This window comes from Pygocentrus nattereri, chromosome 21 (assembly GCF_015220715.1).
Source record: "Pygocentrus nattereri isolate fPygNat1 chromosome 21, fPygNat1.pri, whole genome shotgun sequence".
Classification (NCBI taxonomy): domain Eukaryota; kingdom Metazoa; phylum Chordata; class Actinopteri; order Characiformes; family Serrasalmidae; genus Pygocentrus; species Pygocentrus nattereri.
The window spans coordinates 35377226-35391682 of NC_051231.1; the positions used below are offsets into that span (position 1 = coordinate 35377226).

General features: G+C 44.6%; 1 protein-coding gene across 3 annotated transcripts in view; it reads right to left on the reverse strand.

Annotated features, from left to right (window-relative positions):
• Window positions 1–2661: 2661 nt before the first annotated feature.
• Window positions 2662–14457, reverse strand: part of cacna1sa (calcium channel, voltage-dependent, L type, alpha 1S subunit, a) — a 57900-nt gene continuing 46104 nt past the window's right edge. For all 3 annotated transcript variants that reach the window (XM_037532551.1, XM_037532549.1, XM_037532550.1), the window contains 12 exons: window positions 13287–13352; window positions 12815–12906; window positions 12580–12739; window positions 12229–12356; window positions 11509–11605; window positions 10323–10425; window positions 9410–9511; window positions 8879–9009; window positions 8677–8802; window positions 7936–8135; window positions 7438–7570; window positions 2662–3657 (listed from right to left, as the gene is read on the reverse strand). In XM_037532551.1, the coding sequence (XP_037388448.1) occupies window positions 3454–3657; window positions 7438–7570; window positions 7936–8135; window positions 8677–8802; window positions 8879–9009; window positions 9410–9511; window positions 10323–10425; window positions 11509–11605; window positions 12229–12356; window positions 12580–12739; window positions 12815–12906; window positions 13287–13352 (1542 nt within the window). In that variant the 3' untranslated portion in view covers window positions 2662–3453. The remainder of the gene's footprint in view (window positions 3658–7437; window positions 7571–7935; window positions 8136–8676; window positions 8803–8878; window positions 9010–9409; window positions 9512–10322; window positions 10426–11508; window positions 11606–12228; window positions 12357–12579; window positions 12740–12814; window positions 12907–13286; window positions 13353–14457) is intronic.

Consider the following 14457-nt stretch of genomic DNA (forward strand, 5'->3'; position numbering starts at 1 on the left):
ACCACCACTGTAAAGACGTCTGAACCGTTTCACACCAAACCCTCTGTTTATGTCAGAATTCAGCATCTGCCCATTGACTTCCATTATAAGTGAGTTTTGAATGAAAGAGTTTTCTGTTCTTTTCTCACTTCAGGGACAGATGTTAGTTATCAAGTGTGCTAATTTACTGTTTACTACAAATACAGTGAATACACACACACACACTTACACACACGTACACACAAACACACCCATGTTTTTATCTGAATTCTCTGTGGCGAGTGTCAATTTTGTATCTTATGCTGGATTTTACCAAAAAAACTCTTACTGTATTTCCTAAACAGCCTTTTCATTTTTAGACTATAAGCTCTTTTATAAGCTCTTTGGAAACTGTAATATATATTTTTATAGCTTGTATTTTTTACTGCTTGTGCTTTAGGTTTATTTTTGTGTCTTTCACTTTGATGCTGGATGCTGCATTTCATATGTCGTGACGTAAGGACTCCATAATCACTTGTTTAGCCAGTTTTACTCTATAATCTGATTTCCGACTGCGGGAGACGCGAACTGCTTCATTCAGTCTTTTCTCTGCTTTAAACTGGACGACAGAGCAGAGCCGGACCGAGATGTTCCTGTAACGGGACTCCTGACGTGCTCTCGCTCTGGAGCGTTATTTATTTACCGTGCTGTGGTACGAAGCTTTAGTTAGCGTAGTTTCAGATCTGCTGGCTTGTTTTCATGCGAGGAAGCGTTTATTGTCTGTTATTCTGCTTTTCTGTCTGTGTGCCAATCTGATCTGAGAGTTTCCATGAAAGCGATCAGAGCGACTGATTCCTCCTGTGTGTCATGTTACACGAAGGGAGACTGTAGCATCTTCAGCCTGGTCTCTGTCGGCTGTGTCTCTAGTGTCCGATCGACGACTATTGAAGTCGTGTGTGTTTGGAGAAAACGTTACTTCCTCGGTCAGTAATGAAGCAGAGATGCGTTAGTTCTGCTGACACAGCTGAACATCTGCCCATCCTTTATAAATCAGATTAGGGCGAGTTCTCTGAGCGTCAGGTAAACATGCCGAGATCACTGAGACACACACAGCAGATGGAGATCAGGGTGAAAACGCTGAGCTGCTCCTTTAATCTGGCGCATGTTCACTTTCGGACTCTGTATGATAGAAACGGTCTGTAAGTCTGGATAAAAGCAGCTTCACCGCTGCTGGAGGTCTGCAGGTGGTCGTGTGTGGATTATCCTGTGTTTTGTTTCTTGATTTAATGTAAACCTGGAAATCGCAGAGCTGCTGCGGTGGAACCTGCTGCGGTGGAACCTGCTGCAGTGGAACCTGCTCAGCTCTGCATGAAATCACACAATAAAAGCTTTGACAGAAGGTTCTCCAGCTGCTTTTCATCCGTCTCGACTCTAAACGGCTCAGCGCTTTTTAAGCGTTGCTTTAACATAAAAGCAAGTCGGTGAGGCGAAGCTGGAACTGGAACAGCCGCTTGGTGGTCATTTTACTAACACGTCGCTGCTGTCGGAACAAAACCTCGCATCTCCGTTTTTGGTATACTTTGAAAAAGCCTGTTGGCCTTTACATTGTGAAAATGAAGTAAACGACCAGAATGACTTGGAGAAATTCTGGTTCCACTGACTTGCATTGAAAGTTTTTCTCCTCCTGTAAAGTGAGCGTTTCGGAGGTACGAGGTTTTGTTCTGACAGTAAGTCAGGTGATGAAGCTGAGGTGATATATGAAAACAACGTTCTCATGAAAGGCCAGGCGTACCTCTGTAAACACAGTAGTTCAGGTAACACTAAGAAGCGAAACGTCGGCGTATCTGCGTGAATCTGCAGGAGTGAAATCGGCGTGTTTGTAAGTCTAGAACTAGTAAAGCTGCGCTTCTGTACAGCAGCAGCTTCGCTCACAGGGCTTTCCTGCACTCTCACCAGCTGGGAAGACAGAAGAAAGTTGTGTTTTTGTGACGGTGAATTTAGCTGGGCGGCACGGTGGCGCTGTCGCCTCACAGCGAGGAGGGTCTGGGTTCGATTCCCCGGCCGGGCGACCGGGGTCCTCTCTGTGTGGAGTCTGCATGTTCTCCCCGTGTCTGCGTGGGGTTCCTCCGGGTTCTCCGGTTCCCCCCACAGTCCAGACAGGCAGTCAGGCCAATTGGACTTGCTAAATTGCCCCTGGGTGTAAGTGAATGTGTCTATCTGCCCTGCGATGGACTGGCGACCAGTCCAGGGTGTATCCTGCCCTCTACCCAATGACCACTGGGATGGGCTCCAGCTCCTCCCACGACCCAGAAGGAGAAGCGGCTTAGAAGATGTGTGTGTGTGTGTGTGAATTAATCTAAGGAGCTAATTTAGCTAACATGGTGAAAAGTGAAATTAGCTAACGAGAGACGTGCGACGTCATTATAAAGATCTCTGCAGATGCAGTAAAGCTGAAGGCGATAACCTGCAGGGAAAAGGAAGCTGTAAAAGCTGTAAAGACACATTAGAAATGTTACAGTGGTAACTGATGTCATTTAGCAATAGTGTAAAGTTTACATGTAAAGGCGTTTACATATCTAGCATGGATGCTGTAAAGTTGGTCAGATTGTGACCATAAAGACGGAAAAGGTCCGTGTTTGTTTTCACATTTATGCTTTTACACATATTAGTTCATTCTAAACACAACAAACACTGAAAAACAGCCGAGTACATAACGTCTTTATTCTTTACGTACCAGTTCCATCGGCATCGCCAGGAACGTTTCCCAGTTCTAAAGCCGATTATTCTGACTCTGTAATCAGATTTAACGTACACTTTAATTTAACGTACACTTTAATTTAACGTACACTGTTTTCCAGCCTGTTAAATTCGTGCAACCAGACATCACGTTACTGACAAAACAAATTTAAATATTGTTTTGTAAATGTCTCCCGACATCCGTCTCACACAAGCAAAATGGAGCGTTTATGGGGTGTTTATGCCCACTGGGAGGCGCTGTAGAGTCATGCATGTTTCAGAGCTCAGGTTGAAGATACTAAAACCATTTTTAGGGATGTTTTCATCACCACTGGTGGGCACGTTCGCCGTGAGTGAGACAGAAATGTGGGACTCACAGTTTCTCAGTTTAAAGTGTCGCAACTGCACAAAATGTTCTTATTTAACATTCACTGCAGTGTAAATGCACAAACACTGCCACTCTGTTAGAAACGCCTCACTACATCAAACTGTATCCAGGCCAGTTATTAAAAAAATAAATAAAATAAATGGAAAAAAATTGATACCTAGGCTACAGACGAGTGTGTCTGTCTTGCCTAAATATGTTTATCATTAATATAATTTCGATTTTAAGATTAAGGGGTATTTGTTCTGCCCATCGTTTGAGTGAACAGCGTAAAAAAGTCTGTTTTAATGTTTTACACAGCTGAGATAAAGTGTGACCAAAGCTTCCCTGTCACCTGTCTGACCGTCTGACCCTGATTAATATCGGTGGTCAGTTTACACCAGGTTCTGTATTTCATCCGAGTTTGTGGGCGTGGCTGGTGATTTGGCCCCGCCTCTTGCACGTGCGTTCAGGAGGGCCGCTGCTCTTCTCTCCAGCTGGTCGAGGCTCAGGTGCAGCGCTGCAGCCATCTCCGCCTTCGTCACGCCAACGAAGCTGCAGTCCACAGCAAGCAGAGCCACGCCCCCGGCCTGCAGCACCTGAGGAAACAGGAAGTGAGGAGGAGTCACACCTTTGGAGCCAACAGGTAAACAGATAGAAAGTACTGCCAAAAATCTCATCACAGTTTCTTGACTGTCGTTCGATATCGATCCGCGTTTGAGGCGTCTTCCAGATTGTTCTGAGAAAGGACGGAAGCTTTGGAGCTTTGAAAACAGTGACATCTGGTGGTTTGCAGAAATTACAGCAGCCATAGACGAACCTGTACGACCTCTCAGTCCGAGAATGTCCACTAGGACCGCTTCCAAACTCACTGAGTGACTCAGTGCTGTTGTGTTTCCACCATTAAGCTTTTTTAAGTTATGTGATACTTATTAGTCCCACAACGGTGGAAATTTCACCCCCTCATTTGACCCATCCATGCAGTGAAACACCACATACACACTAGTGAACACTCGCACTAGGGGAGAGTGGGCAGGTTTATCCACGGCACCAGGGGAGCAGTTGGGGGTTAGGTGTCTTGCTCAAGGACACCTCGGTCACGTACTGTCTGGGGATGGAACGGGCGACCTTCCGGTCACACGGCTGGTTCCCTAACCTCCAGCCCACGACTGCCCCAATTTAGACAAACCCCAGTTCTAAAGACGTTGGGACGGTGTGTAAAATGGCAACTTAAAAACAGTAAATTCAGCTGGACCTGCATTCCATTAGAAACTATATTCAGTGTTTTACTTTGAGCTTCACTGTTTTTTGTAATTATGTGCTCATTCCAATATGATGAAAGCCGACAACACGTTCCATATCAAGTTGTTACAGGATGGTGTTTACACTGCGCCTTTCCGTTAACAGCGCTTAATAGTCGTTTGGGTGCTGAAGACCAAACTGGTCCAGCTTTGAAAGCCATTCTTCTGTTGAACACGTCTTCAGCTGTGCAGACAGGGCCTTTGTTGCTGTATTCTGAGCACGTTTTCAGTGCGAGGCAGTTCTGCTGTGATGAAATAATGTCCCTGTAAAAGATGACGTCTAAAAGGCAGCCTGTGCTGCTGAATGTGTTCAGTGTTAATGGAGCTTTCACTAGCTTTCATACTGACTGTATGTCTAGAAAAAGAGCAACGAATTTAGATATAACAGGAAGAATAAAATAAATCATTAAATATCTGAACTTTTTTTGCTTAAATACAGACCAACAGAGTTTGTACTTATGTTTCATGTGTTTGTGTATTTGTTGATTTTAGAGTGTAAATGTGATGTTAAAGGTGTTATAAACACCTCACTTTGGTTTCGCTCCACTCTCTAACTTCTAATAATGTCCACTTAATATAAAACTACAATATTCCATTTGAACAGTATTGAATTTGAACATTTTGAACAGTATTTAATGAGAACGTCTGGTGACAACCAAGAGAGGTTTCAGGCTAAGGCTGCAACCAAAATCACGTGCCGCTGTGCTTGGTAACACTGTCTGATAGACAACAAACCTGTCATTAGAACACGAACATAACGTAGGTTAGCACTGCTAAAAAAGACCCCCAGACTAACCCAGTTAAGTGTGTAGAAGTGAGTAGAACATCTGAGCGTGTAGACGAGAGTAGAACAGCTGAGCGTGTAGACGAGAGTAGAACAGCTGAGCGTGTAGACGTGAGTAGAACAGCTGAGCGTGTAGACGAGAGTAGAACAGCTGAGCGTGTAGACGTGAGCAGAACAGCTGAGCGTGTAGACGTGAGCAGAACAGCTGAGCGTGTAGACGAGAGTAGAACAGCTGAGCGTGTAGACGAGAGTAGAACAGCTGAACGTGTAGACGAGAGTAGAACAGTTGAGCGTGTAGACGAGAGTAGAACAGCTGAGCGTGTAGACGAGAGTAGAACAGTTGAGCGTGTAGACGAGAGTAGAACAGCTGAGCGTGTAGACGAGAGTAGAACAGTTGAGCGTGTAGACGAGAGTAGAACAGCTGAACGTGTAGACGAGAGTAGAACAGCTGAGCGTGTAGACGAGAGTAGAACAGCTGAGCGTGTAGACGTGAGTAGAACAGCTGAGCGTGTAGACGAGAGTAGAACAGCTGAGCGTGTAGACGAGAGTAGAACAGCTGAGCGTGTAGACGAGAGTAGAACAGCTGAACGTGTAGACGAGAGTAGAACAGCTGAGCGTGTAGACGAGAGTAGAACAGCTGAGCGTGTAGACGAGAGTAGAACAGCTGAGCGTGTAGACGAGAGTAGAACATCTGAGCGTGTAGACGAGAGTAGAACAGCTGAGCGTGTAGACGAGAGTAGAACAGCTGAGCGTGTAGACGAGAGTAGAACATCTGAGCGTGTAGACGAGAGTAGAACAGCTGAGCGTGTAGACGAGAGTAGAACAGCTGAGCGTGTAGACGTGAGCAGAACAGCTGAGCGTGTAGACGTGAGCAGAACAGCTGAGCGTGTAGACGAGAGTAGAACAGCTGAGCGTGTAGACGTGAGTAGAACAGCTGAGCGTGTAGACGTGAGTAGAACAGCTGAGCGTGTAGACGAGAGTAGAACAGCTGAGCGTGTAGACGTGAGTAGAACAGCTGAGCGTGTAGACGAGAGTAGAACAGCTGAGCGTGTAGACGAGAGTAGAACAGTTGAGCGTGTAGACGAGAGTAGAACAGCTGAACGTGTAGACGAGAGTAGAACAGTTGAGCGTGTAGACGAGAGTAGAACAGCTGAGCGTGTAGACGAGAGTAGAACAGTTGAGCGTGTAGACGAGAGTAGAACAGCTGAACGTGTAGACGAGAGTAGAACAGTTGAGCGTGTAGACGAGAGTAGAACAGCTGAGCGTGTAGACGAGAGTAGAACAGCTGAGCGTGTAGACGAGAGTAGAACAGCTGAGCGTGTAGACGAGAGTAGAACATCTGAGCGTGTAGACGAGAGTAGAACAGCTGAGCGTGTAGACGAGAGTAGAACAGCTGAGCGTGTAGACGAGAGCAGAACAGCTGAGCGTGTAGACGTGAGCAGAACAGCTGAGCGTGTAGACGTGAGCAGAACAGCTGAGCGTGTAGACGAGAGCAGAACAGCTGAGCGTGTAGACGAGAGCAGAACAGCTGAGCGTGTAGACGTGAGTAGAACAGCTGAGCGTGTAGACGTGAGTAGAACAGCTGAGCGTGTAGACGTGAGTAGAACAGCTGAGCGTGTAGACGTGAGTAGAACAGCTGAGCGTGTAGACGTGAGTAGAACAGCTGAGCGTGTAGACGAGAGTAGAACAGCTGAGCGTGTAGACGAGAGTAGAACAGCTGAGCGTGTAGACGAGAGCAGAACAGCTGAGCGTGTAGACGTGAGCAGAACAGCTGAGCGTGTAGACGTGAGCAGAACAGCTGAGCGTGTAGACGAGAGCAGAACAGCTGAGCGTGTAGACGAGAGCAGAACAGCTGAGCGTGTAGACGAGAGCAGAACAGCTGAGCGTGTAGACGTGAGTAGAACAGCTGAGCGTGTAGACGTGAGTAGAACAGCTGAGCGTGTAGACGTGAGTAGAACAGCTGAGCGTGTAGACGTGAGTAGAACAGCTGAGCGTGTAGACGTGAGTAGAACAGCTCTGTTAGGAATGGCGTTTTGCTGCTAGCTTGTTTTACTCATGCTATTGATTGTATTCCAGATGTTGAAAGAGCCGGATCAGGAATTTCGTGGTGGGTTTACTTTTGTTAGCAATCCAAAGTATCAGGTGGTCCCCAGATGTGTATTCTAGTTACGAGGTCACAGGACTAAGCAGGACTACTGCAGTAGATTTCAGTCGGTCTGTGTCGTGACCTGTCCAGCCCTTTTGCACCTGTATGTGCTGTTAAAGTGTTTTGGCTGGCGGGGCTCTGCTCTCACCTCCTGAATCAACAGGTCAGCAGCACTCACTGGACCCTGCACTGCCCCACTGCTGCGTGCTGGGAAATGAAGTTCACTTGTGGAGGAAGAAGCAGAGCTGCACTGGACAGAGCCCACACCCTCGTACAAAAACCTGAAAAACAATCGCTTCATTGTCACAGGGCACAGCGTTCTCCACCACACTAGAAGGTGGACATTAATCTGCATTGGCTTGGAATTTTAGATTTAATTCTAATAAATAAGTTATATAAGTTATATAAGTTTGCACTCCAAAGAAAGCTTTATGTATAGTTTTTATGGTCTTTGTTCCACTGCTGTGTAAATAGTTGGTCATTATATTTATGCATGCAGCGTATTTTTTTTAATAATTGAGACAAACAAACATTTTTAACTGAATCAAATTGAATTGTGCTGAAAAAACGGAATCAGAAGAAAACCAGATAATCAGAGACTGGCAGCCAGATAAGGAGTTTAACGCTCTTTGCCGCCTGTTCTCACCGGCAGGTGAGGCTGTCGCTTGTGTTGTTGTTTGTGTTGTAGTTGTTTGCGTAGCTGAGGTAAGATGGTGAAGCCTCAGCCTCTTCTGTCCTGCTGTCGGCCACATGTAGGGGGCGCTGGGAGGTCACCTGAGTGGGCAGAGGGGTTCCACGCTGGAGACTGAAGGGGTCAACATGGTTCCCAAACAAACCGCCCGCACGCTGGTAACCATGGAGACACAAACAGTGTAATATTCAGCAATGATCATACATACATTTATTAATTATTAATAGTTAGTTATCACACGACTCGTTTATAACGTGTGGTTTTATGTACCAATAAGGCTGAATGGGTGTGGCTAAACTGCTGTAGCTGAATGGGCGGGGCTATACAGCTGTAGCTGAATGGGCGGGGCTATACTGCTGTAGGCTGAATGGGCGGGGCTATACTGCTGTAGGCTGAATGGGCGGGGCTATACTGCTGTAGCTGAATGGGCGGGGCTAAACGGCTGTAGCTGAATGGGCAGGGCTAAACGGCTGTAGCTGAATGGGCGGGGCTATACTGTTGTAGGCTGAATGGGTGGGGCTATACTGCTGTAGCTGAATGGGCAGGGCTAAACAGCTGTAGGCTGAATGGGCGGGGCTATACTGCTGTAGGCTGAATGGGCGGGGCTATACTGCTGTAGGCTGAATGGGCGGGGCTATATTGCTGTAGGCTGAATGGGCGGGGCTATACTGCCTTTTTTTTTTTTTTTTACTGTACCCTGTAGATGGCATCCTCAGCGGCCTCATCCATGGCTCGGTCCATCTCCTCCTCATTCAGGAGATCACCCGATATCGCCCTCTGCAGTTCTGGAGCTGCCTCATCCTCAATACTCCTCAGCCCAGCCTGCAGGGGGAGGGAGAGGTTAGAAAAGTCTGCCTACTATCAGTGCTGTGAGGAAGAAGAGCCTGTGTTTTTCCACCTGAATCTCATTGGTGGTTTTGTTTTTGGCTGGCCGGTAGCCATAATACTCCTCCTGTCGCTTCATAAACTTCCTAAAGTGCTCCTGGATCAGAAAAGTGGCATAGAACTTCCCCACGGTCACCTCGTCATCTGAAACACAAGAATATGTGAAATACAGAATCCTTATGTATCCTTAAGTGGTGTCAAAGTTAACTCATTAATGCACTAAATTAATAAAGTTCCATGTTTTCTTTGTAAGTAGGTCAGTGATGCATCTGTGGGTTACAGTACTCACCCCCCCGCGCGAAAGCTCACCCCCCCACCCTCCCGCGCGAAAGCTCCCCCCCCCACCCCACCCTCCCGTGCGAAAGCTCACCCCCCCCCCTCCCGCGCGAAAGCTCACCACCACCCCCCTCCCGCGCGAAAGCTCACCAACACCCCCCCCCCCCGCGAAAGCTCATCCCCCCGGGAAAGCTCAACACCAGCTAACAGCATGGGACCCACGAATGCCAGGGGGTCTTACACACTGAGCCCTTATTTCTCTGCTCACCTCCGATAGGTGGGATGACCTGGTCAAGCAGCTTCATGCTGGTTCTCTTCCAAATCTTCTTTATAATGGCCCGCAGCTCCTCATTGGCCTGCTGGAAATTGCCTGACCGATGGGACAGATGCAGTAGGGGGTCACGTGAGAGACTTGTCAGAGTATATATAAGAAGTGTATATAACGTTTACAAAGAAACAGTGTCTTCTGTCTGAACAGACCGAACCAGGTCTGAACATCAACTCTGAGAATCATGCACTAACATTACGGCTTTAAAGAGCCCATATGCTGAACTTATCTTGTGTTTTATTGTGGTTTTCCACTTTAGTTTCATTTTGTGTAGTTAATTTCTTTCTATACAGCTCTTTAGAATTAAACAGGTGTTTTTGTTACTGTGGCTTTAAGACTGATATGTGTAAATGAGCTCTGATTGTTGCCCTACTGTGCTGCATTATAGTTGTGACATCACTTTCATGATGAATTCTAAACAGGCTGCAGTTTAGTTTACATATATGGACTATATGAACTGGGGAATAAACTACACTCTATGAAACTCTTTTGTTTAAAAATTACGAGTTTTCTGTACGGAGCCCTGCTGGTGACATCCTGTATAAAAAAAATAATGTGTTGCCATAACTTAGTAAGGTGTGGGAATGAGATGATTAAGTTGTTGCTACGACTTAGTAAAGCGTGGGAACGAGATCCTAATGCTTGGCTATGACTTTGTAAGCTGTGATCTCGTTCCCACGCCTTACTAAGTCGTGGCCACGCATTACGATCTGGTTCCCACTCGTTAATAAGGCGTGGCCATACATTATTTTTATTTATACAGGATGTCACCAGCGCGGTTCCGTATTTCTGTGATATAAACCATTTAAATATTTTACAATATTGCGAAACATGTATAAATATGTATGTTTACCCTCTGTTTTGATCCTGAGTGCAGTTCGGACCAGAGCGAACAGCGTGGCGTTGAAGGTGACGGTACCATCACTGTTTAGTGGCATGTTCATGGAGATCAGCCTCTGCAGATACAAACACACAAACACACTCTGCAGAAACTGAACCCACAGAAGAGTCTTTAAGGTTTAAGGTTTTGTTATTACCGTTACACCGATATGCAAAAAAATGCAGAAAACACGACATACAAACACTCCAGAGTCCCCCATCTCTTCTGTAGTGGCTGCAATCTGGGGTCAGTTAGTTTATGGTCAAAGGATTGACATCAGACTGTAATGAGTTAATAAGTTGACAGGGAAAAGAAAGTGAAAGGAAAAGCCAGTATCTTGGGGTTAGCCGTTAGCCTTTAGCTTATCATACAGACTAGCCAGGTGTTCTGCAAATTGCGCCACCATTGTTGAAATGTGTCTCCGTAGCGTATATTCATAGGTAGGATATTTTGGTAGCGTAAATCTCTCTATCAAAAAATTCTGTTAGCTTTTGAATTTATTCAACAACTTCTTGTTTCAAGTTTCGTGTTCCATCTTAAATGGCTACATTCTGGAGCTTCATTTAAGGTGGAATGTGAAAATTCAAACACAAAACTGGTCACTGTCCTTATTCGAAAATGTTTAGAGCATTGAAAGAATAATTAGGATGTTTTGAGAGCCTAAATCAGCTTATTGGGGGGACGAAGTGATATAGTCCTGAGTCTGTACTGAATTAACATTAAAAGCACAATAACACTTTAGAACACTGAGCTACTGCGCTGCACTGATGACGTGTGCACAATCGATGGGGAGGATACACTGTTAGAGCCAGTTCCATTATTACTGGTATGCCTAATAAAATATTTTATTTTATATTCAGTCCGGTCGTTAAATATGAATCTTAATAAAGTGAAGGGATATCCAGATTAATACTGTTAAAAAAGATCTTCATCATACCGTGATATAAATTTTTGCTCATGCCGCCCACTAACTACACAGTAGATGCTTAATAATTCATAGGAGATGCTGAATAATTCATAGTAGATGCTGAATAATTCATAGTAGATACAGAATATTAATTGTCTTATGTTTAATAACAATAATAAAGCAAAGGTTTTTGGGGTTCACTATGGGGTCATGTCTGTGTGAGTCCATGTAAAGGGGATGTGTGTTAGTTACCTTGCAGGCGACGCGGTGGGGGCAGAATTTGCCGAAGCCGAGCGGGGGCTGGATCCTCCGCAGCAGAGTCACCACATCCAAGTGTTTAATTCGCCCCCTGGAGGACAGCAGAGATATTACAGCCTAGTTAATCATCCTCTGCAGCAGAGGTTTCGAGCTCTGGTCCTGCAGGAAATGACTGACAGCTGAAGGCACACATATAAAGTTAGAGATGAAGAGCTTTATTCATTTACTGCGGTAAGTTTGTCGCTTCCCGTTTAATCCATTTTTATTGTGTTTTTCTCAGTCCGGAATTGCACAAGGCATAAATCCCGAGTCAAAGACGTGAGTCAAAGGAGCACAAGTCTGAATCAAATCATTTAAGTGCAAATCTGAGCTTGTTTTGTGAGTCATTTCAACATGAGTGAATTGAGTCATGAGTCAGTTGACATGCGACTGGATTTTGAGTCGCTGACTGTAGGCGAGTATTGAAAAAGGGTTTCTTGTCCGTAGTATAAAGCCTTTGTGGAGCTATATAGAGCCATACTTAAAAGGGTTTTTCAAAGAACCTTCTATAACTTGTTTTCCATCAAACAGCAGAACTTTTTGACCACTCAACGAACCACTTATACATTCAAATAGTTATTTTCAGTGTTCATCGTTCTATACAGAACCATTCGGTCTACCATAGAACGCTTGAAGAACCATTTTTAATCGAATTCTAATTGGTCAGTTACTCACGTGGCTTCAGGGTCGTACTCTGCCCAGATCTTCTTAAACTCGTCCAGATGATGCGGCCCGAGGATGGACCAGTCATGGGTCAGATAATCAAAGTTGTCCATGATGACAGCCACAAACAGGTTAATGATCTGAACAGGTGCAGGTGAGCAGTCAGTGTGGAATAGTGTGTAGGTTGCTTGTGTATTTGGACATGATTTGTATTTTTATTAGTACACATTTTACACTGTGAAGCAACACTGGATATAAAAGTGACTGAGTACAAACTGAACAAATACAGGAATAAATAAATACATATTTAGATCATCTATATCTAAGTATTTATGTGTTTATGTCTATGTGTGAGTTATTCACCAGGAAGGCACAGAGCATGTAGAAGCTCATGAAGTAGATAACGGCGAACCCAGCACCGCAGGTGTACTCCTCCCCTGGCAGGTAATCTGATTTAGGGTCGCAGCGCTGGCCGTACAGGCACCCCAACATCACCTCCTGCCAGCCCTCACCTGTAGCACACCTGCACAGAACTGAGTCAGCACCCCAACTCATCTAAAACACTTGAACTCCAGGTGAGCCATCATGTAGCCTTTACCTGAACAACACTAGAACGGCCTGCGGAAACGTCTGGAAGTTGTTGTTGCGATTTATCACTGTTCCATCAATCAGTGCGATCTTCCCGAACACCTGCAGGACGTCGAACAGAACATGAGACTGATTTCTCTGTAATTTATCCACAGAATGTTTAGAGCAGAGTGTCAAACTCAACCACTAAAAGGGCCCATATTAAAAAATCTCAACAAATCTCTGGTCCAGAAAACGCCTACGTTCCTATTTAATTTTTAAATAACAAAGTCTTATGACTGGAGTTGAAAGCAGTGTTACACATTTCTTTTCCTGGCTGAAAATGAGAGAAGATACTAAAAATAATCCAGAGGGAACTTGGGCCAAATTTGAGGGTAAGTTAATATTTGTTCCCTTGTTTAGCCAGCCAGCTAACCTCTGTGTGTTGCTGACCAATCAAGCTGTCTCCTGTTTGTGACATAATAAGCTAATGCGTTTCTCACCTGCATGCCTATGACAGCGTAGATGAAGAAGAGCATGACTATAAGCAGAGCCACGTATGGCAAAGCCTGCACACACAAGAAACAACATAAATATAATACGCTAGAATATCATCGAAACACAAGAGCAAGTAAAAAATTAAGCATCATGCGTGAATCAATATAGAACATTTATCTGTATAGCACTTTTTACAACTAGTTTTATTACAGAAAATCAGGTTATGGTATAAATCATTATACACCTGCCTTAAACCATGTGGAGTTGTTAAGTGATCGATAATAGACTTGCTTATGTGGTATTTGGTGCTATATGTCATCATTATCTATTAGAAAGGCTTGATTAAGGTACCTCAATTAATTTGATACCTGGAAGGACATAATGAAGGTATAGGGAAGAACTGTCAGTAAATGAAAGGACTCATTTGAAGGTTTAGATGAAGGAAAGAGGAGAGAGATACCCACAAGGATTTGATGTTGGTATCTGGGTAAGTACTCACTGAAGGTACCTGGAAAGTTTTGATGAAGGTAACTGGATGAATTTGATGAAGATACCTGGACAGATCTGATGAAGGTGCAGGAAATCACTGTCAGTAAATGATGATAAATAGAAGGACTCAAATGAAGGTTTAGATGAAAGCACAAGAAAGAACTTGATGAAGGTATTTGGAGGGATTTGATTAGGATACATAAAAGGACTTGATTGAAGGATATGACGAAGGTACCTGGAAATATTTAATGATGATCCCTCAAAAACTTTGATAGAGGTACCTGAAAGGACTTGATCAAAGTACTTGGAAGGTTTTGATCAGGACACCTGAAAGAATTTGCTGAAGATGCCGGGAAGGATTTCGTAAAGCTATCTCGATAAAATTAAAGATGGAACTAAAAGAATTGAACAGGTACCTGGAAGGTTTTAATGGAGGTACCTAGAAAGATTCGATGGAGGTACATGGAAGGGTTTTATGGAAGTACCTAATTGGATTTTATGAAAATACCCAGATGGATTTGATGGTATTTACCCGGAAGGATCTGACGAAGATACCTAGAAGGGTCCGATGAAGATGCTGGGAAAGATCTGACGAAGATACCTAGAAGGATCTGACGAAGATACCTAGAAGGATCTGACGAAGATGCCTGGAAGGATCTGACGAAGATGCCTGGAAGGATCTGACGA